At 38.7% G+C, this 23119-nt stretch overlaps 1 protein-coding gene across 5 annotated transcripts in view; it reads left to right on the top strand.

The window, feature by feature from the left end:
- The first annotated feature begins 4242 nt into the window (after nucleotides 1–4242).
- The window catches only part of RAB23 (RAB23, member RAS oncogene family), a 32825-nt gene continuing 13948 nt past the window's right edge, over nucleotides 4243–23119 (top strand). Inside the window, exons 1-3 of one of the 5 annotated variants that reach the window (XM_033217541.1) lie at nucleotides 4243–4376; nucleotides 16190–16409; nucleotides 18897–18982. In XM_033217541.1, coding sequence (XP_033073432.1) covers nucleotides 16255–16409; nucleotides 18897–18982 — 241 coding nt within the window. In that variant the 5' untranslated portion in view covers nucleotides 4243–4376; nucleotides 16190–16254. Of the gene's footprint in view, nucleotides 4831–4937; nucleotides 5441–16189; nucleotides 16410–18896; nucleotides 18983–23119 lie in introns of those variants that run through there. The other 4 variants (XM_033217540.1, XM_033217538.1, XM_033217539.1 and 1 more) reach the window with 4 other exon arrangements.

The following is a 23119-nucleotide window of genomic DNA, read 5'->3' as shown; positions in this document are numbered from 1 at the left end:
TAAAATCCAAATTACCTAACGTGACCTGCAAGGTCTTCATGATCTGCCCCCTGCCTCCCCCACTACTGTTCTTTATTTTTTACCCGCTGCTTTCCACCTCACTCCTGCACACTGGCTCCCTTTCAATTATTTCAACCCAGTGAGTTGTTTGCTGCCTCAGGCCATCGTACTTCCTGTTGTCTCTGCTTGAAGTCTATTTCTGTCTATTTTTTACCTAATTCATTTCTGTTTCAGATTACAGCTTAAAAATCACTATATCAGAAAGGCCTTCCCTTGGTTCTCCAACATAAATTAGGGCTCCCTCTTACACGATTCTATCATACCAGTTATTTACTTTCACATAAGGTCTAAGGGTATGTAATCATTTATTTATGTATATGTGTGCATATGTGTATATTTGTATACTTTCTTTTTTGGTCTCCCTTAACACGTTTTAAGCTCCCAGAGGACACAAACCATCTGCCTTTTGTCTATTACTAAATACCCAGTGTTCAGCACAGTACTCGGCACAATACATATGTTTTTGAATGGATAAATGACCTTGTAAGGTGGGTAACTCCTTACTATAGATGAGGATACTAAGATCCAAGCTTAAGCAACAGAGGAACTGGATCAGTATTTTAATGTCTGGCTAGAAAGTACTAGAAAAAAAATTTTTTTCCAGGATGGTCTGTATGATTCTGAAGAACAGTAGATTATTACTGTCTAGACCAATACTGTGATTTCTACTAGGTTTTTCCAGATGGCCACATATGCATTCACATTTATATGCAGACTTACATTCTAAGTGGTAAAAATTTTCAAAGCTTTCTTTCTTGGGAGAAAATATTTTTTGATTTTTTTGTTTTTCTTTCAACTCAGCTACAATTCATGATGCTTGGACACTATTCAGCTCATCAGAGTCAGACACAATGAAAGAACAAGCAAGGGACCAAATGGACATTTTTGGCTGGGTCAGTGGAGGTACTAGATTCAAACAATCATTTAATGACTTAATAACTAACTTTTCAGAATGTTTTCCTTAAAATAATTTTGTGAAACTCATTTCTAGTCACTGCAGGTAAAATTTCTTTCAAACCCTTTTAGGTTAATTCTGTTGCTATTTCTACTATAGCACAACTACATGATTTAAAAGATCAGATTTCCACGCAGGCTTTCATGATTTCACTGCCTTCAGTGAGAGCATGAGAATCTCTGCTGTGTCCTTGAGAGCAGCCTCAAGTCAAATAAAAAGTAGACTTTAATTGCACTGAGCATGTCTGCAGGGAGGATAAACACTTTTTCTCTACTCTTGTAAGTTCAGTAGCAGAAGCCTGCAAATTAAATTGACAAATGACAGATAAACAGGAGAAAAGGTTTACTTCATATGCACATGGGGGGCCTCACAGAAAAGAAGTGAAAACCCCAAAAACAGTTAGGCCTAAGAACTTATATACCATTTTTTAAAAGGGTGATAAATTGTGCAGAAGTGATAAGACAAAGGAAAAAGGGGTGGGACTTGTGAAGGTGGTAAATTGTGGCCGATTAAACTATATGAGGGGAACTATTGGAAGACAAAGGTTATTTTGCAAGGTTTGCCATATGACTCAAGTTGGTGCTCTGGTGATAGGAATCTCCTCCTCCTAGTATGGGATGGGGAGGAGGAGCAACTTCACAAAGGGAAATTTATAGCCTGCTTTTAGACAGAAATGGGAAAAGCACAGTGTTTCTTCTGTTCTGCTGTTTCTTAATTGCCTTCAGCTCAAAATAATCGTTATGACAAAGTGGCATATTTTGGGATGGCATATTCTGGATTTCCTTCAATGTCCAACAATTCCAAGGAAATGGAAAGGTGTGGAAGAAAGAAATGATTTTGGGAGAACCCCTTTTCAGGAAGTTTTTCTCAGATTTGGATCTCAGACGTACTCCCTGAGACCCTCTAGGATTTTCTTTTTTTTTTCCCCCATTAAAAAGAAATTTGGCAAGATATACATAAAACATAAAATTAACCATTTTTAGCCATTTTTAAGTATAAAGTTCAAGAGCATCAGGTATATTCACATCATTGTGCAACCATCACCACCATCTATCTCCAGACTTTTTTCATCTTGCAAAGCTAAAACTGTAGATAGAAAACACTAACTCCCCATCCACCGCCTGCCCTTCCTTCCCCACAACCACTTCCCACCCCCTAACTGTCTCTATGAATTTGACTACTCTATGTACCTTAGATAAGTTGAATCATACAGCATTTGTCCTTTTGTGACTAGGCATAATGTCTTCAAGCTTCATCCATGCTGTAACGTGTCAGAATTTCCCTCTCTCTTATTTTTGAGACAGGATTTGCCCAGGCTGGTCTTGAACTCCTGGATTCAAGTGATCCTCCCATCTCGGCCTCCTAAGTAGCTGGGATTACAGGGATACATCGCCACGCCTGGGTCCCTCCTTTTTTAAGGCTGAATAATATTTTATTGCATGTAGATACCACATTTTGTTCATCCATTCATCCATTGATGGACACTTGGGTTGCTTCCACCCGTTGGCTATTGTGAATAATGCTGCTATAAACATGGTTGAACAAATGTCTTTTTTGAGTCCCTGTTTTCAATCTTTTTGGATATATACTCAGAAATGGAATTATTTAATCATATGATAATTCTATTTTTAATATTCTGATGAACCATACAATTTTCCACAGTGGCAGTACCATTTTACATTCCCACACAAAGGTTGTAATTTTTCCACATCCTTGCCAACACTCATATTTATTTTCTGTTCTGCTTTGTTTATAATCATCATTCTAGTGAGTGTGAAGTTGTATCTCATGGTTTTGAGTTGCATTTCCCTCATGATTAGTGACCTTGAGTCTCTTTTCATGGGCTCATTGGCTATTTGTAGATCTTCTTTGGAGAAATGTCTATTCAAGTCATTTGCCAACTTTTTAATCGTTTTTTTTTTCTCAGAAAGGGCACCAGTACGTTACTCAAATTTAAGAGACTGCCAGCCAAATCCTAGCGATAAATCTGTTAGCTACTTGATATTAAATTTCTTACAAATACTATTGCTATTTTAAGTAAAACAATCGCCACTTAATTTTTAAAATTATTAAGTGTGAAGTATAATTCACATACAGAAAAATGTGCATAAGAGTACAGCTTGAATTTTCACAAATGGACACGCATTTATAACTAGCGCCAAAATCAACAAAGAGAACCTTACTAGAAGGAAGCCCCTCTTTCAGTCGCTAACTGGAAGCCCCTCTTCTAGTTGCTAACTCCTTCCAGTCACTATCCCCTGCCCACCAAGGTAACCATTATGCTAACTTTGAGCAGCTTAGTTCTTCTGTTCTTGTACTTTATAGAAATGGACTTATGCCATGTGTACTTTTGTTGTCTTTTTATGCTGGGCATTAGGTTTCTGCAGTTGATCCACGTTGCTGCCCGTAATTATTGCAGATGGTTCTTTGCGTTGCTGTATAGTGTTTCATTATGCGAACCCTGTGTAATTTCATTCATTTATTCTATTGTTGATGGTCTTTGGGTTATTCTCATTAAGGAATTATTACAATAAATGCAGCTACGAACATTCTGATATCTGCCTGTCGGTGCACCCTAAGTATTCATTTCTTTTTGCTCTATATGGAGGCGTGGAACTGCGGGGCCATAGGGTATGCACCTTTTGCAGACAGTCCCAAACTGTTGTTCAAAGGAGTTGTTCCAGTTTACATTCCAGCAGCAGAGTAGAAGAATGCAGTGACTTTACATCCTGGCCAACACTTGGTATTTTCCATCTTTTTTTCTATTCTATTTTATTTTGAAATATAAAAACAACTGAAGCAAACAAAGTTGAGATTGCTTTTGCGGGACCTTTTCGTTTTCGGTTTGCTCCTCTGAATAATTAACCATCTCAGGCTTCTATTTTGTCCAGCCAAATCCTGCAGGCTGTGTGTGTGCGTTTTCGACTTTGTTCGACATTTTTTGCTCACTCGGCCACTTAAGATATCATCTGGTCAAGAAAATAAGGTATGTGTCCGATGCGGGGCAAGCCCTTTGAGGACTCTGGAAGTGTGATAACTCTGTGAAACTTATGCAGACCGTCATTGGCCGATTTCTCTTTTCTAGAGTTCACGATCTAGGAGATCCTGCTCGCCTCTGGTCTCCCCACTGCCCTCCCGGGATCCCTTGGAGGCGCCTGGAAAGCTGAGCAGCCGCCCGCCACCCGCCAGAACATGGGCGGGGCAGGGCCGCTGGTCTGCACAGAGCTTGCGCAAACGAGGCACGGCGCATGCTCCGTAGCGCGGCGGGTCCACAGATGAGGGGAGTCGAGACTCCCGCGCCCCACCATCCCTATCGGAGCTGCAGCTGAGCCACTCAATCTGAGCCCTGGCTACCAATAAAGTTCGTTTAAAAATCATAATCATTCTTAAGAGAGCGAAAGAGGGTGCGAACTAGCCGCGCGGCCCCGCAGGGAGAACTGGCGCGTCGGGAGGAGGCAGCGGCGGCAGCGGTTGCGCCGCGACCAGGAGGAGCCGGTGGCGCCGGGCGGCGGGTCCGCGGCGGGCGGGGGACGGTGAGTAGTGGCTCGCGCTGCGGTGCAGCGGCGCTGCACTCACTCGCCGTCTCCAGCGGCTGGGGGTTTGTCCGGCTCCACTGGGGAAGAGTCAGCTTCTCCCCGGGGTCCCGGGTTGTGCCTTACTCTCGGGAGTGGGCAGGGGCCTCCAGGCCCGGCTCCCCCATCCCCCTGTTCCAACAGCCGAGCGCCGGCTCTCCCGCCCTTGAGCACCGATCCCAAGTTCCAGCTAGAGAAGGTGGGCGGCAGCGCCAGCCCGGCGACCCCTTCCAGCTCCCAGCGGTCGGTACCTGGAATTGCCAGGTGGGCGGGAAAGAGGGATGGAGCGAGGGCGACGCTGCGTCCCCAGTCTGGCCGAGAGTTCGGCTTTTTGCCTGCCCCAAGTCCTGCATGGGGAAGGGGCGACCCAGGCTGGGCCAGACACCGGTGAGGGCGTGAAGTGCTCAGGTTAGGTTTGGCGGCGAAGAGGGTCCTCAGCTCCATCAAGGCATGTAGACTCCTCTTCTCCCTGCAGTGCGACTCCTCTTTACCCGCGACCCCACCCTTCCCTAGTTTCTTGCTCATAGAGTGCTGGAATATAAATGAGCCAAATTGTGCTATTCCATTGACACTGGTTGCTACAGACTTAACTTTACTCGGAGATCCGAGGAGCCAAGGAGCCATCGGCAGTTCCCTGGAGTAAGAACGTGAGAGCGTGTGAGAGTAAGAACTTCCTTATCAGGAGCTAGTGAAGTGGCAGTAGGGTCTGAAAAGGGCTGTTAACTTCTCTGGGTTTTTATATATCTCCTAACATCTAGGTAATTTCATTGACCCTAAGTTTTTCAGTATTTTTACAAATATAACTGTACTTCTACTTAAATAAAGGCCGTGTGAGAAAACAACCTTTTGATTGGTGAGTTAACTCACCCTTTGCTTTTCTAATTTATTAGACTGCATTAGCAAAATGTTTTGGGGAAAGGGTGTTTATATAAAATATTATTGTCAAGGTCTTTAATTGTACTCAGAATTATGCTTATTTCTAGGAACGTAATTGTTTTGATCTAGTGCTTTAAGTCTGTAGAGTAGTTTCTAAAAAGCAAGAGTCCGACTGCCTGTTAACGTTTAATTTGGCTTTTTTCTTTAAATTTATTTTAAGGAAATTAATGTATTATTTTTAAAAGTATGTGGTAAAATTGATCTTTTTTTCGGTGTACAGTTCTGCGAATTTTAGACTCATGTAACCACCACTACAATAAGGATGTAGAACAAATCTGTCACTCCCCGCCCTCACAGAAAAAAAACCTAATGTGATCCCTTTATATCATACTCCTTACCCCTGGCAATTATTAATATTTTCTAGAAATGGAATCATAACAGTTGGTAATCTTTGGATATTAGCTTTTTTTCACTCAGCAAAATGCCTTTAAGATTTTTCCAAGTTGTTTCGTGTATGGATAATTTCTTTTCTTATTGCTGAGTACTGTTATATTATGTGGAAATGCCACAGTTTGTTTCTACATCTGCCTATTGAAGGACATTGAGGTTTTCAGTTTTCTGTGATTATGAATCGATGTGCTATAAATACCATGTAAAAGTTTTTTGTATGGACATGTTTTCATTTCTCTAGAGTATTGCTACAAGTGGATTGCACTTGTAGCAATGGTAAATGTATGTTTAACTTTCAAAAAACTGTTAAACTCTTTTCTGGAGTGTCTGTGTCATGTTGCTTTCCCACAAGCAACATGTGAGAGTTCTAGTTGCTCCACATACTCCCAGCATTTGGTAGTGTCAGTTTTTCAAGACTTAGCCATTTTAATAGGTGTGTGGTGGTATCTCATTGTGGTTTTAATGTGCCTTTAACTAATGGCTAAAGATATTGTACATGTTTTCATGTGTTCATTTGCCACATGGAGTCATTGGTGAGGTATCTGGCCAAGTCACTTGCCCATTTTTAAATTGGTCTGTTTTCTTAGATTGAATTTTGAGGGTTCTTTATATGTTTTGGATACAAATTATGGCAGTTACATGTTTTTCAGGTATTTTCTTCCAGTCTGTCTTGCCTTTTCATTCTAACAGTGTCTTTCAGACAGCAGTGTTTTTAATTTTTGGTGAAGTCCAGTATCAATTTTTCCTTTTATGGATCTTCTGGTGTCATGTCTAAGAACTCTGCCTAACAGGTCAAGATTTTCGCCTTCTAAAAATTGTTTTATAAAAGTATTCCATTTAGATCTGTGATCCATCTGAGTTAATTGTATAAGGTGTGAAGGTTTACTTTTTTGCTTCTGGACGTCCAGTTGGTTCATCAGCATTTGTTGAAAAGACTGCCTTCTCTCCATTGAGTTGCTTTTGCACCTTTGTTAAAAATCAGTTGGCTTTATTTGTGAGGGTCTGTTTTGGGCCTGTTTTGTTCCACTGATTTACTTAACTTTCCCTTGGCCAGTATCACACTTTATTAATTTAGCATTGTAATGTCTTAAAACTAGGTAGTATAATTTCCTCCAGTTTCATTCTTTTTCAAAATTGTTTTAGCTATTCTGATTCTTTTACCTTTGTGTATAAAGTTTAGAATCAACTTGTGGATACAGAAAAATTTGCTGGTGCTTTGATTGAAATTGTATTACACCCACAGATCAGTTTAGGGAGAATTGCTATGTTTACTTTGTTGAGTCTCCCAATCCATGAACATGATATGTCTTTCCATTTGTTTAGGTCTTTGATTTGTTTAGTGTTTTGTAGTTTTCAGCGTACAGATTGTGTACATGTTTTGTTACATTTATACCTAAGTATTTAATGTTTTTTGAGCTATTGTAAATCTCATTCTAAAAAATACTGGTTTCAAATTGTACATTGTATGTGGAAATACAATTGAATTTTGTGTGTTGTACATATGTCCTCTTGCTAAACTCATTAGTTCAGGGTTTGGTTTTTAAATTTTTGGTAGATTCTATGGATTTTTCTACAGAGATAATCATGTCACTTGTGAATAGAGAAAGTTTTATTTATTTTTTTCTTAATCTGTGTTTTATTTATTTTTGTTTCCTATTACAATGACTAGAACTTCATGTATCATGAATAGGAGTAGTGAGAATAGATATCCTTACCTTGTTCCCAATCTGAGGAAAGCAGTCTGTCTTCCAGAATTGTTTTATGTTATAGATGCTTTTTTTTTTTTTGGGACAGAATCTCACTCTGTCATCCAGGCTGGAGTGCAGTGGCACGATTTCAGCTCACAGCAACCTCTGCCTCCCTGGTTCAAGCAATTCTTGTGCCTCTGTCTCCTGAGTAGCAGGGATTACAGGTGAGCGACCCCACACCCAGTTAATTTTTGGTATTTTTAGTTGAGACGGAGTTTCACCATGTTGTCCAGGCTGGTCTCGAACTCCTGAGCTCAGACAGTCTGCCGCTGTGGGCTCCCAAAGTGCTAGGATTACAGACGTGAGCCATTGTGCTTGGCCTGTAGGTGCCTTTTACCAGGTCAAAGAAGTCCCATTCTATTTCTAGTTTGCTCTGAGTTTTCTCACAAATGTTGAATTTTGTCAAGTATTTCTTCTGCATCAATTGATATTATGTTGTGTTTATATGGTGGATTACATTGATTGCTTTTTGAGTATTTAACTAGCCTTGCATTCCCAGAATAAAGTCTACTTGGTTGCAATGTATTATTGTTTTTAAATATTGCTGAATTCAGTTTATTAATACTTTGTTGAAGATTTTTTCATCTTTGTTCAGAAGAGTTTGTCTAATTTTCTTTTTTGTAGTGTCTTTTTGTGGTATCAAGATAATGCTGGCTTCATAAAAAGAGTTGGCAAGTGTTTCCTCGTCTCTATTCTGGAGGAGATTGTGTACATTGGTGTTAATTTTTTAAATGTTTAGTAGAATTCTTCAGTGAAACTGCCTGATCCTGCAGATTTCTTTCCGAGTTTTTACATTACAGATTCAATTTCCTTCATAGTTATAGGGGTATTCAAATAGACCTATATTATATTGGGTGAATTATGGTCGTTTATGCTTTTGAAGAATTTGGTTCATTTTGTCTGGGTTGTCACATTTATGTATGTAGGGTTGTTACGTTATCCTTTTGAGTCTGCAGAGTCTATGTTGCTATCCCCTATTTTATTCCTAGTATTGGATATTTGTGTCCTCTCTCTTTTTTGTGTTAGTCTCACTGAGGTATTGTTAAATTTATTGATCTTCTCAAAAAGCCAGCTTTTTGTTGCATCAGTTTTTCTGTTTACAATTTCATTGATTTCTGTTCTTCTTTTTTAGTATCTTCCTTTTTTTGCTTGCTTTGGGTTTATTTTGCTCTTCTAGTTCTTGAGGTGAGTGCTTAGATTATTGAGTTGAAACTTTTTTCCTTTTCTAAGGTAAGCATTTAGTGCTGCAAAGTTTCGTGTCTCAGGCTGGGCACAGTGGCTCATGCGTGTAGTCCCAGTACTTTGGGAGGCCGAGGCGGGCAGATCACTTGAGCCAGGAGTTAGAAACCTGCCTGGCCAACATGGTGAAATCCTATCTCTACTAAAAATACAAAAATTAGCCCAGCATAGTGATGCATGTGTGTAGTCCCAGCAACTCGGGAGGCTGAGGCAGGGTTGCTTGAACCTGAGAGGGGGAGTTTGCGGTGAGCCAAGATCGGGCCACTGCACTCCAGCCTGGACTGATGAGTGAGATTCTGTCTCAAAAATAGTAATAATAAAATAAAATATATTTTCCCATTTCAGCACTACTTTAGCTGTGCCCCACTAAGTTTCACATGTATTTTCACTTTCATTTAATTTTTTTTTTTTTTTTACTTTCCCTGTGACTACTACTTTGAATGTTGGATTGTTTTACAAGTGTGTGCTTTTAGTTTCTGTCTGGAGATTTCCCTGTTTTATCTTTCTGTTATTGATTTCTAGTTTGATTCCATTGTGATCAGTGAACACATTCTGTATGGTTTCCATTATTTTAAGTGTGTTTGAGACAGGAAGTCGATAGATCTGGTTCCACAAGATACAGGTCTTAAAAGATCCCCACTGACAAAACAGGATGCAGTAAAGAAGCTGACCAAAACCAAGATGGTCATGCAAGTGACCACTGGTTGTCCTCACTGCTCATTATATGCTAATCATAATACATTAGCATAGTAAAGGTTACTGCCATCAGCACCATGACAATTTATAAATGCCATGGCAACGTCTGAAAGTTACATTATATTGTCTGAAACGGGGAGGAACCCTCAGTTCTGGGAATTCCCCATCCCTTTCCCAGAAAACTCAAGAATAATCCACCCCTTGTATAGCATGTAATAAAAAAAAAAACCATAAGAATAACTAACCACCAGCCCTCAGGGCCGCTCTGTCTATGGAGTAGCCACTCTTTTATTCCTGTACTTTCTTAATAAACTTGCTTTCACTTCACTCTGTCGGCTCACTCTTGAATTCCTTCTGCACGAAGCCAAAAACCCATGTGGCCTCCTGGGCTGAACTCCAGTTTTGGGGTTTGCCCTGTGACATGTTGATGTTTGATTTATGGCCCAGAATATGTTCAATCTGGGTACTTGAAAGGAAATATATTGTGCTGCTGTATAGACAGTTCTATAAATATCAATTAGATTCTGACTTTATTGTGTTTTTAGAATCTCATTTTGATTTATCTGTGTGTTTTTGAGTGTACCTGTTTGTATTATTGTTTTAGTGGTTGTTCTTGGTATTATATTACATACAGTCATGCATTGCTTAACGATGGGGATGCACATTATGGTTTTGTCATTGTGTGAACATACTAAAATGTATTTACACAAACCTAGATGGTATAGCCTACTACACATCTAGGCTGTATGCTATAACTTATTGCTCCTAAGCCACAAACCTGTACACTGTTACTGTATTGAATATTGTAGGTACTTGTAACACATTGGTAAATATTTGTGTATCTAAACATATTTAAACATAGAAAAGGCATAGTAAACATATGGCATTGTAATTTTAAGGGACTACTGTTGTATAAGCAATCCATCATTGACCGAAATGTTGTTATGTGGTGCATGACTGTATATGTGATTTATCACCATAATTTATCATTGTAGTCAATATTTTACAAATTCAAGTGAAGTGTAGAATGCTTACCTCCCTGTATAGTCCTTTATCCATCCCCATTTATAATTAATTGTCTTAAATATTTTCCCTACATGTATTGAACACCACATTGGACAGTTTTATAATTTTTTTTCAACTATCAAACATAGTTTAGAACACTCAAGAAGAGAAGGGAAGTCTATTGGATTTAACAATATTTTTGCTCTTACCATGTTCTTTCTTTTGTTCTGATATTCCAAGTTCTTTGTTTAAAAAATTATTTCCTTTCCACTTGAGAACTTCCTTTAGCTGTTCTTTTGCATTGGTCTGCTGTCAACAAATGCTCTCAGTTTTCCCTCATCAGAGATTACCTTGATTTCCTTTTCATTCCTAGAGGATATTTTTGTTGGATATATAATTTTGAGTTGACAGTTCTTTTCTTTCAACACTCAAAAAATGATGTGCCACCTCCTTCTGACCTCCATGGTTTCTGAGGAGAAATTCACTGTCATTCAAATGACTTTTCCCCATCGTTTTTCTCTGGTTGCTTTCAAAATATTTTGTCTTTAGTTTTCAGAAGTCTGACTTTGATTTGTTTAGATCTAGATTTTGACTGGTTTATCCTGTTTGAGATCTACTCAGCTTCTTGAATCTGTAGCTTTGTCTTTTTCCATATTTGGGAAATTTTCAGTCATTATTTCTTCAAGTCCTTTTTTAGCCCTATCTTCTTCCTCCTCTCCTCCTGGAACTCCAATGACAGAAATATGCAGTTTTTTTGTGGTTTAGTTCCACAGGTCCTGAAGGCTTTTTCCTTTATTTCAGTCTTTGTTTGCTTGGCTCAGATTGTATGTTCAAGTTCACTAATTCTTTCCTCTGTCCTCTCTATTCTGCCGTTGAACCTATCATTGAGTTTTTAAAATTATGGTTATTATAATTTTCAGTTCTACTTTCCATTTGGTACTTCTTTATATCTTCTGTTTATTTTTGAGACTCTATGTTTTACATTTGTTCAAATATATCCATAATTGCTCATTGACTGCCAGTTAACTTTTTATGTTTAAAATCCTTATTACAGAAATCTAATGTCTGTCATCTCATTGCTAGTGTCTATTGATTGTCTTTTGCATTTGAGTTGAGATTTTCCTGGTTCTTGGTGTACTGAGTGATTTTCGATGAAACCAGAACATTGGGAGTGTTATGTTGTGATTCTCTGGTCTCATTACATACTCTTTTAGCTTGATTCTCTTCCTTTGCTGTGCTCCAAAAACAGGAAGGGTGGGACAGTACCTCTTTACTACCAGGTGAGGATAAAACTCCAGGTTTCCTGCTTGTCTTCCATTGAAACATAGTGGGCTGGGTGCGGTGGCTCGTGCCTGTAATCCTAGCACTTTGGGAAGCCAAGGCAGGCAGATCGCTTGAGCCCAGGAGTTTGAGATCAGCCTGGCCAAAATGGCAAAACCCTGTCTCTACAAAAAATGCAAAAGCTAGCCAGGCGTGGTGGTGTGCGCCCGTAGTCCCAGCCGAAATGGTAGGATTGCTTGAGCCCAGGAAGTTGAGGCTGCAGTGAGCTGTGTTCACCCCACTGCACTCCAGCCTGGAGTGTAGAATGAGAGACTGTCTAAAAAAAAAAAAAAATAGAGAAACTGAGAGTGGGAAGAGCTCCTCTTACTACTGGTCATGATGACTCTCTGCTGGGGCCACTGATACCACCCTGGCTGGGAGGAGGCTGACCCACTGACACTGCGGGGAGTCAGCAGATGGCCTTATTACCTGTGAGAGATAGTGGAAGTCCTGACTTTCTAATAGGCTTCATCTGACACCACGCCAGCAAAAAAGTGGAGGTAAAAATGGGTAGGGATGACTGAATTGGTGGATGGGTGGAAGTTCATCCTCCCACATGGACTCCAGGGATGCCTTGGTGGTGGTTGGGCAGGGGTTGGAGGAGCCTTCATTTCTCCCCAGTGAGGATGAAAGTCCTCTCCAGTCCTCCCCGGTTGGTCTTCTCTGACACCACCCCATAGAGGGAGTTGGGGTGCATCAATATAGCCCTCACAAGGGTAGAGGTGTTTTCTATGTTTCTTTCTTTCTTTCTTTTTTTTTTTTGAGACGGAGTCTCACTGTGTTGCCCAGGCTGGACTGCAGTGGCGCGATCTCTGCTCACTGCAAGCTCCGCCTTGCTAGGCTTTCCCGTTCCTGGTCCTTTGACTCAAGAGAGTAGCTTCTATGTTTCTTTTTGTCATTGGTGGTGAATTTCCTGGTTACTAGCTTCTCTATAATCCAGTCTGGGATATATGAGGTAAAAAGAACTCAAGGAAAACTCATTACCATGTTGTTCTTTGTGCCTTGTGGTACCTTTTCACTTTTCGATGTCTAATGTTTGTTTATATATAATATTCACAAATTTTAGTTATATTTAGAGGAAGGAATAGGGAAAAATGTCTACCATTTCAGAAGCAAAAGTGTCTGAAGTATGTATCTTTAAAAGGATAAAATGTGATAAGAGTTTTGTTGTTGCCTTTTTATGAACATAACAGTCTTCTTGGGTGAAGAATTATTTAGGTAGAGAAAGGAAGTTGCCTTCTAGGAACTGAACCAGTGTGAGATACAGCTGGATGAACAAGGGTCAGCTCCTGGTCAGAATTTTATATTTGACCCTGTGTCCTAAAGACTACATCTTGTGTAGGGTAATAGGATGGTGATACTTGATGTCCAGATTGTACCCTAGACCAGGGGTCCCCTACCCCCAGGCCGTGGACTGGTACCATTCTGTGGCCTGTTAGGAACTGGGCCACACAGCAGGAGGTGAGTGGCTGCAAGCATTACCACCTGAGCTCCGCCTCGTCACATCAGCAGCAGCATTAGATTCTCACAGGAGCCCAGACTCTATTGAGAACTACACATGTGAGGGATCTAGGTTGCAGCACTCCTTATATCCTTATGAGAATCTAACTAATGCCTGATGATTTGAGGTAGAACAGTTTTATCCCCAAACCATCCCTCCACCATGCCCCCCACCAACCTCCCATCTGTGGAAGTTGTCTTCCACCAAAACAAAAGTCCCTAGTACCAAAATGGTTGGGAACCACTGCCCTAGACCATCTGATTGTATACACAGAGGATAAGATGCAGGTATCAGGCATCAGGATTTTTTTTTTTTTTTTTAAGACAGGGTCTTGCTCTGTCACCCAAGCTGAAGTGTAGTGGTACAGTCATAGCTCACTGTAGCCTTGAACTTCTGGGCTCAAACAATCCTCCCGCCTTAGCTTCCCGAGTCGCTGGGACTACAGGCTCACACCACCATGCCTGGCCAATTTTTTTTTTTTTTTTTGATAGAGACAGGGTCTCACATGGTGCCCAGGCTGGTCTTGAACTCCTGGCCTCAAGCAATCCTCCTGCCTCAGCCTCCCAAAGCACTGGGATTGCAGGTGTGAGCCACTGCCCCCAGCCAAGTATTTTTTAAAAGTTATCTAGGTGATTCAAATGTATAGGCAAAATTGAGAATCACTAGCGTAGGGTATTGGCTCTGACATTTACCTAAATGTAAAATCACTTGGGATGTATATCCATTTGGGTTCTCCAGGAAGCAAATACCAAGATGGAATTAGAAGTGCAAGAGATTTATTGGAGGAAATGCCTGAGAAGGATAAAGAGGCTGCAATGCTAGTTTTTTATACTTGTGAAAGGATGAAGAAAGATGAGGTGGAAAGAGCCCCAGACTGCAGTGCATTTCTGTAAAAATCTCAGCTAGTCTGATGGGAGCCCCAGACCAAAGAGGATCCACGTTGTGCAGAATTGGCCCAACTCAAATGGCCCTGCCTGTTTAATCTTTTCCTGGGGAGAATGTGGCCTCAACGGGAGTGGACAGTGCAGTGGATCCTGAAGGTGAGGTAGCAGAGACTGCCAGCTAGCAGCTCGTGAAGGGAGAGCTAAGCAGCACCTTTTGTGCTTGTTCTATAAACCAGATTCCAAGGCCTTCTGTGAAATTTCTGATAAATGATGTCTGAGGCGGAGACCCAGGACCATACTTTAACAAGACTTTTAGGTGATTCTTATGATCACTCAGGTTTGTAAAGTACCGGAGACAATTGCTGAGACTATTAGGGACAAAGAAAGGAATGTTCTTCACATTTTTGGACTCTCTTGGTGTAGTGGTTGTATAGAAGGATTTTCAGTTAAAGTAGTTGAAATATAATAGCTAAATGGGCAGTAGCCTAACAGTAATTTTAAGAAGAAACATGAAGAAATTGAATTTCTGTTCTTTTCATTCCTAAAATGCAAACAGTGCCCATTCTATTGCTTTCATTGTATGTGTAACTATAAAGGTTTGAAACTAAAGCAGGAATGTGTGGTGTAAGATATTTATTTGTACAGGATTCATTGTAAGCCAAACACTAAATCGTTATAACTAAGAGCCCAATGCTGACACATGGTCATACACTATTATACGAAACCTTCTTTGGGGTGCTTTTTTAGGGACATTGATTATTACCCGTGAGGTTGAAAAGCGATTTCCACAGATTTTGAATTTGTTGCCTATTTGGTGATACACTATGGAGAATTTACAATGTTTTTTAAAATTTTATTTTAATTTTTTTTAGAGATAGCATCTTGTTCTGTCACCCAGGCTGGAGTACAGTGGCATGACCATAGCTCACTGCAGCTTCAAATCACTGGGCTCAAGGGATCCTCCCACCTCAGCCTCCCGTGTAGCTGCGACTACAGGCATGCACCACTATACTCGGCTAATTTATTTTATTTTATTTTTTTTAGTGGCGACTGGGTCTCCATATGTTGCCCAGGCTAGTCTCAAACTCCTGGCTTCAAGCGATCCTCTTGCCTCAGCCTCCCAAAATGCTGGGATTATAGGCATGAGCCACCACACCCGCCCTATTTGCATGTACATAATGAGATGTCTTGGGGACAGGACCCAAGTCTTAACAGGAAATTCATTTATGTTTCACATATGCCTTATACACATAGCCTCAAAGTAATTTTATACAGTACTTTCAGTATTTTTGTGCATGAAATAAAGTTTTGACTCTCTTTTGACTGTGACCTATCACATGTCAGATACGGAATTTTCCCTTATGGCATCATGTCAGTGCTTAAAAAGTTTCAGATTTTGCCACATTTCAGACTTCAGATTTTTGGATCAGGAATGCTCAACTAAATTTTGAATGCGTAACTTTCACTATGCTAAGTGCTCTATGTGTATCATTGATCAACAACCGTATGAGATGGATATTATTGCCAGGAAACAGAAGCCTGAAGAAGTTAAGCAACGTGTTCACTAAGAGCACAGAACTAGCAAGTGGTGCCTTTAAATAATCAGGCATCAAGTCTAATGACCCTAATCATCGTCTCTATGAAAGTAGATCTAGGTATTTATTGATATATGAATGTCATGCATTGTGCTATTGATGAGGATTCATTCAAAAATGGATTGTGTTATTGCTGTACCTTTCAAAGAATTTATATTATTTAAAAAGAGTGGGAGGGGCCTCAGGTATGAAAACACATCCTTGCAATGCAATGTGATGATTTCTTGATAAAACAATTAGTTTATTTTGTACATTTTTATGAAAAAATAATTTCATTTTAAACCACAGATTTGAGAGAGAAGATCTGATCTCCTGGAATTAGAGTTGGTACAGAAACCATTTCAGCTCCAAAAATGTTGGAGGAAGATATGGAAGTCGCCATAAAGATGGTGGTTGTAGGGAATGGAGCAGTTGGAAAATCAAGTATGATTCAGCGATATTGCAAAGGCATTTTTACAAAAGACTACAAGAAAACCATTGGAGTTGATTTTTTGGAGCGACAAATTCAGTAAGTACTTGGCTGTTTTATTCCTTTGGCTTTGATTTGTGAACTTTATCCAAGACTTACTGGAATAATAGTTAACTACTTGCAGTGGATTTCGAGATGTGGCCACTAGTGGCAGTGCTCATGCGACCGTGATGGTGGTTTCATCACATAACTTTACCCTTTTTTTTTCTTTCATCTCTTCCCTTCCTCTTTCACTTTTTTCTTTTTCTACTCTCCTTCCCACGTTTTTTTCTGTCTCATATCTGTTTTATATTTATTGGTGACACCTTGGGCATGTCTTAAACACAAACTGATACTGACTCCAGTGAGATTTCCAACTGCTGTTTTCTTTGGAATGAAAATTGTATTATGGGCTCCTTGTTATTAGAATGTCTGTTCTCTTTTTGAAACTAGGCAAGACTATGGAAGTTAGAGAATTAATAGTTTGCTTTACTCTAAAGAAATAAGACAAAACAGATTTGGGAGGGCAAAATTTGCCTATGAAAAGGAAATCCTACTTTAGGAAATTCATTTGGATTCTAAAACACATCAGAGTAATATTTTTTGTCATTAGTCCTGAGAACGTCTAAGGATATTTTAAATTGTAGCAGACAAACTAAAATGTATTACCCAAATAAGAAATACTACAAACTTGGTTACTGGCCCAACTTTAACATCAAAGATAATTTTATCATTTTAAAGATTAATTTCTAGTCTGCATTCTTTTTAAAATTACTCTCTTTTTAAAAATATTTCCATATTTGCTTCCTCCCTCAGAATATATTTTAAGAGCAAGCATTTTAAGTCTTGATGATGTTTGCTTTTTGTACTTACTACCTGAAACCAAATAAATATTTAAGTATGCAGTCAATCCTTATTATTTATAAGTTCTGCATATGCAAATTCACCCACTTTGTTTTATTTATAATAAAATATTTATTTGTAACTCCAGAATCAGTATTTATGTGCATTTGTGGTCATTTGTGGACATACATAGAGCAGCAAAAAAATTTAAGTTGCCCAGCGTGCACTTCCCAGCTGAGGTCATCAAACAAGTCTCTTTCTTGTTTCAGCCCCTCATACAGTAAACACGTGTCCTTTTTGTGTTTCTGTTTAATGCCCCTTTTTTTACGTTTTGTGCTTTTTCTTGGCGATTTTGCTGTTTAAGAATGCTCCTAAGTGTAGTGCTGCAGTGCTGTCTAGCATTCCTAAATATAGGAAGGCTATGATGTGTGTTACAGAAAAAATAAATATGTTCGATAAGCTTTGTTCAGACACGAGTTACAGTACTGTTGGTCGTGAATTCAGTGTTAATGAATTAACAATATATATCAGTAAGGTGTCTTTAAACAGAAACACATAAAGCAAGGTTACGTATTGATCAGTTGATGAAAATGTAACCAGGGGTTCTCAAGAACCTAACCCTGTATTTCCCTTAGGAGCAGTGGTTCAGTATTTGCCAATTCAGTGTTCACACTGGCATTATAGAACATAACTACTGTGAATAATGATAATTGACTATATGACAAAATAGAGTAAATTTTAAGTTCAAGGGCAACCAGGGAGCCAGGGAGGTAAATTCCTTTTGTTTTTTTGAGACAGAGTCTTACTCTGTCTTCCAGGCTGGACTGCATTCGTGCTCCACCTCCCAGGCTCAAGCGATTCTCCCATCTCAGCCCCCTGAGGAGCTCGACTACAGGCACGTGCCACCACACACAGCTAATTTTTGTATTTTTGGTAGAGACAGGGTTTTACCATGTTGGCCAGGCTGGTACTGAACTCCTGGCCTCAAGTGATCCGCCCACTGTGGCCTCATAAATTGCTGGGATTACTGGCGGTAAATTGCTTTTTTGCATTCTTATTCTCATTTTATCACGAAAGCACCAGAACCCATTGGAAAGATGTAGGGAAAGGAGAGCAAGCAGTGACCTAAGGGAATTCCCCTTCCCAAGACGTTAATCTTAGACCACCACTACCTGTGACTGTGTCAAAGAAAAAAACATGGCAGATAAATCCAAATCACGTGGAAAGCTATAGCTTTAGGGGAATGTTTTTCACTCTTTCACTGTTGGTAATGATATCAACATCTGAGAATACTCAGAGTTTTTCAGGGTGAAACTGACAGTATCCATGTGGTCCCTGACTCAAGATGGTTTGACTCAGAGTTTTTCAACTGTAGCATGGGTTTTTTGAGACATAGCCCCATCATAAGTTGAGGAGCATAAGGATTTATAATAGTTCAGCTTATGAGTTTTTTGAATTTACAGTGGTGTAATGGGGTGTTAAATGCATTTTTGACTTAAAGATATTTTTGACTACAATATTTTCAGCTTACAATGGGCTTACCAGGATGTAACCCCCAATGGGGTTTATTGGGACAGCCCATCATAAGTCAAGGAGCATTTGTAGTTTTAATCTCTTCGGATTTGAAAATGAAAAATATACACAAAGCTATATTACCAAAAACATTTTCCTTTACATAAGAAATAAATTCATCTCTTGTTTTAGAGTTAATGATGAAGATGTCAGACTAATGTTATGGGACACTGCAGGTCAAGAGGAATTTGATGCAATTACAAAGGCCTACTATCGAGGTAAAACACAGGATTGATTTATTTATTTTGTTTGGGCACATTATTTTGGCTAAATAACTAATTTTGCTTTCTTTGTTTCCCATGTAAGTGTTTCTCTTGAAGAATAGTTAAAATAATTTCAAAGTATTTTTTAAAACCCCAGTTCATTATTCTTCTAAAGATCTTGTATGTTAGCAAATAACACCTGGTACTGTAGACAGTTTGTCTCTGCCTTAGAATTATGTGACTCATGTAGGCATTCCCAGGCCAAATCAGTAAGAAGCTCTTAAATGCCTACTTTGACCCCAAGAAAATGACTGTGTAGTCAGAGAGTGGAAGCTAACATATGAAAAAGTAAAGCCCTGGCAAATAAGATGGCATTTGTTATGACACATGAAGTCGCATGGTAAAGCCTTTTCAGTGTTGTAGGAGTTCAGAGAAGTGTGAGACACCTGTGAAAGGAAGGAACCATGACTAAAGATTTAAGGCTCTAAAATGTGGGCTAAAATTTTTTAAGAGGCTAAATTAAACTTCCGAATGGAACTTAAAAGTTTTCTTTAACATCTTCTTATAAAATTTTGCCCTTTTCTTTTGGAATTTAAAACACCACTTTCAGTGTTCCTGTAACTCAGCTGCCAATAGTGATTGAAGTGAGAGAACACAGTAACAAAAGCTTGGTGGAATACCATGTAGCATTATAGCCTGCTGATGCCAAGTAAATATTAATTGATCATTCATATTGACAAGCATTTAATACTCTGCATTTCACAGACGCTGTGGGAAATAAAAAGGCACAGCTGACATACTGATTATTCCTTCTATGACGTCCCTCTTTTCTGAACTTTTCACCGTGTCATAATTAAAACTTGTTTCCTAAAGATACAACTTCCTCTGCTGCCTTCTCTAAGGGAGGCTTTTTACCCATATCCCTGCATACTCACATTATTCAAGACTTAAAGGATGTTGGGCAGAAGATATCTTGTTTCTTACTACTGCTTCCACACCATTCCTCCTCTTTTCTCCTTCAAAAACCTTAGCACCTTGAAAGTCCAGGTCATGAGACTTACCCATCACTAATCCTCGTGCTTGCAATGGTCCATCACCTTCCTTTATCCCTCCTTTGTGATAACACTGGCATCTGGCTCAGTTTCTTCTCCACAATTGTTTGGGTTACTTTTTGAATATTCAGCCTGTTGCTCATTTCCTTGTTGTTTTCAAGGCCAACAGTTGTTTCATTACCCCAAAATCTAAACCTCTATAGTCTCCCACTCTGACCACTACTGCCTATGCTTGTGGCTTGATAACTTTAATACCCAGACTCTGTCTTGAAACCATCAAGAGCTGCTGTGTTCATTGACCCTACTACTTTTTAAATATGACTTTCCACATGGCTTTACTTCTTTCCTTCCTCAATTTAGTTTTTCTAGTCCTGTAAGCATTTGCTTGCAAAGACCTTTAACTCCCTGACCTGCAATCTCTGCATAATACTTGCTCAGCAAAATGCCCAACCCAGTTAAACCCGACTGTCTACCAGTCTGTATCCAAGCACCTGAACCATATAGAGAATATCAGACAACCATTCAGACTGAACTTTAAAGCTACCATCACATAACATTAATGAGTATGGAGTGCTGCCAGGCACTCTCAGTGTTCTTTACTCAAGTCTCTGTCATTTTCCAAAAGAGCTCTTTTGTGTTTTCTCTTGCCTTCACCTTGGGAATCCCTTCCTCCTCTCCACTCTCTGCCGATTTCTTTGCTTCACTTTTTGAGAAAATAGAAGGAATCAGTGAAACTGTTTTATCCTTCCCACTATCAAATCACGTTCTTGGTTAAAACTCTTCAGCATCGTACACACAGGACTTGACAACTGTGTTTCTCCTTGTCTGTCCAGCGTCATCTGCTGATTCCTCACTTGTACTTCATCCTTGAGAAATCCCCCATTTTTTTCTTTTCTTTTTACACTATGCCTCCAATGCTTTCTTATCTCACCTGTTGGCTCAAGTGAATTCAGTTGTCCTTAGGAGACAGTATCATTTTGGTTCATTTTTTTATAAAGTGAAATTCTACTGGTTCATCACACAGTCTCATTTTACTTACCAGATGCTATAACTTGATACTCTGACCTTAAGTAATGGATGAAATTCTGTACACACACACACACACACACACACGCATATATATATTTAATATATATACTTTATATGCGTGTATATATGTATACACATATTAAGTGTATATATGTATATATTAAGTGTATATATGTATATATTAAGTGTATATATGTGTATATATGCATAAAGTATATATATTTATAAATGCAAATATATGATATGTATACATATGTTTATAAATATAAACATGTATATATACACACACATATATGTGTATGTAAACATGTCTGTGTACATATGTACACACATATGTATATGTGTGTATATATACATATATCTATATTTATAAATATAAATGATTTTGCTTAAAGGTTTTTGCTCTGTGAACTAGAAGCCCCAGGAAGGTAGGATCTACCTTGTTTTTAGTTGCCCCCATGACTGTTTCTCTAGATTTGAAGTTTTATTCAGAAAATGTATATTAAGTGTCTCCGTTGTTCTAGGGATATAATAGGCATAATAAACCTTGCCCTGGCTTCTTTGTCTTAACTTGTATTTATATTCATGTAATAACATTGCTTAGAAATATATCTGAAAAGTTTCCTTTAAGATAATTATCTTTTTTACTTCTTAAATCTCCTTTTGTTTTCTCCTTTTAAATCTACTCTTTGGTATCATAAAAATTAAAATATATTCTATCTTAGTAGAATGCTAGTAGTTGAATACTAAACAGTCCTAAAGAACAGATGATATGGAAGCAGTTATGAATTATTTTTTCAAAGTCTCTTTAAACATCCTGTATTGAAAGATACAGGTTTAATGAAACTGAAATACTAGTTATGTGTACAATGGAAATTCTTCTGACTTCTTCATGGAAGTCTTCTTTAATATGTCACTTTACCCAACTTGAAAGGGAGCCTATGTTTGTGTGTCCTGGATTATCAGAGAAGAAGTACTTGAAAACAGAATAGATATATTGAATAGCAGTATACCAGTATATGTCTCTTGAAGAAATCTGTATATATATGAAAGTTCCAAGTGACAGTGTTATGAACTTTTAGGTACAGTTTCATATAAACACATAATTTCTTCTTTTAGACAGGATTTACCACTGATTTTATTGAAGTGGCTTGCTTTTTTATTTACAAATTTATACCAGTTATATAAAATAAATATACTTGAGAAATTGGGTGAATTCAAGTAACTTTTGAATATATAGCTTATTTTTTCACTTTTGAAAACGTAGAATTTATTGTAATAATGACAACTAAGGTTTAATAATTGTACTAACATATAAATGACCAAAGAAGTTGCCTTTCTAAATTGGTACCAAGGAAACTTGACTTCCACTGCCTGCTCGAAAACACATTTTGGTTTCTTGCCACCACTACTTACCACTATTTACTGTGTACTTTAAGGCCTCCCATCCACAGTAGCTTTGGTTGTTCTCTATGGCTACCAGTTTGGATCCTGAGCACCTACATCGTGCTGTAAGGTTGAGAATTACGTTTTTACTACCCCAAGCTGTTCTTGGAGTAGATGGTATTGTTTTTTTTTCTCCCAAGGCTCTGTCATTCAAGTAGATGATATTTTAATCAAATTATGAATTTCATCAGCCTTGACAGTATTGATTAACAGGTCTTAAATGTACAGTTTTATTCTTGAGTAAAAGTTATTTGTATTTTTTAATGGTGTTATTACCACTACCTTCCCCACACTCAGGAAAAAAGTAAACATAAAACCTACGTGGAAATACCAAAAAGAAGTAGGATTACTTGAGATTTTCATTATTTTACTTTTATCTACTGAATTTTGTCTTCTAAATTCTCTGCATGAAATGTCTGTTCTTTTTCTTTAGGAAATAGATGGCCTATTCCTTTGTAAGCTTTTCACAGTTTGATGTGGCAGTTATTACTTTTTAACCAATAGGGTTATTTTTAGAGAATATATTTGACATTATGTTTCTGTAATTTAAAAAGGCAAAACTGGCTGGGGGCAGTGGCTCAGGCCTGTAATCCCAGCACTTTGGGAGGCTGCAGCAGGCAGATCA

The sequence above is a fragment of the Trachypithecus francoisi genome, unplaced genomic scaffold (genome assembly GCF_009764315.1).
Source record: "Trachypithecus francoisi isolate TF-2019V2 unplaced genomic scaffold, Tfra_2.0 Lachesis_group10, whole genome shotgun sequence".
Classification (NCBI taxonomy): domain Eukaryota; kingdom Metazoa; phylum Chordata; class Mammalia; order Primates; family Cercopithecidae; genus Trachypithecus; species Trachypithecus francoisi.
Note: the sequence above shows the minus strand (reverse complement) of the source record. Positions and strands in the feature narration are given on the sequence as shown.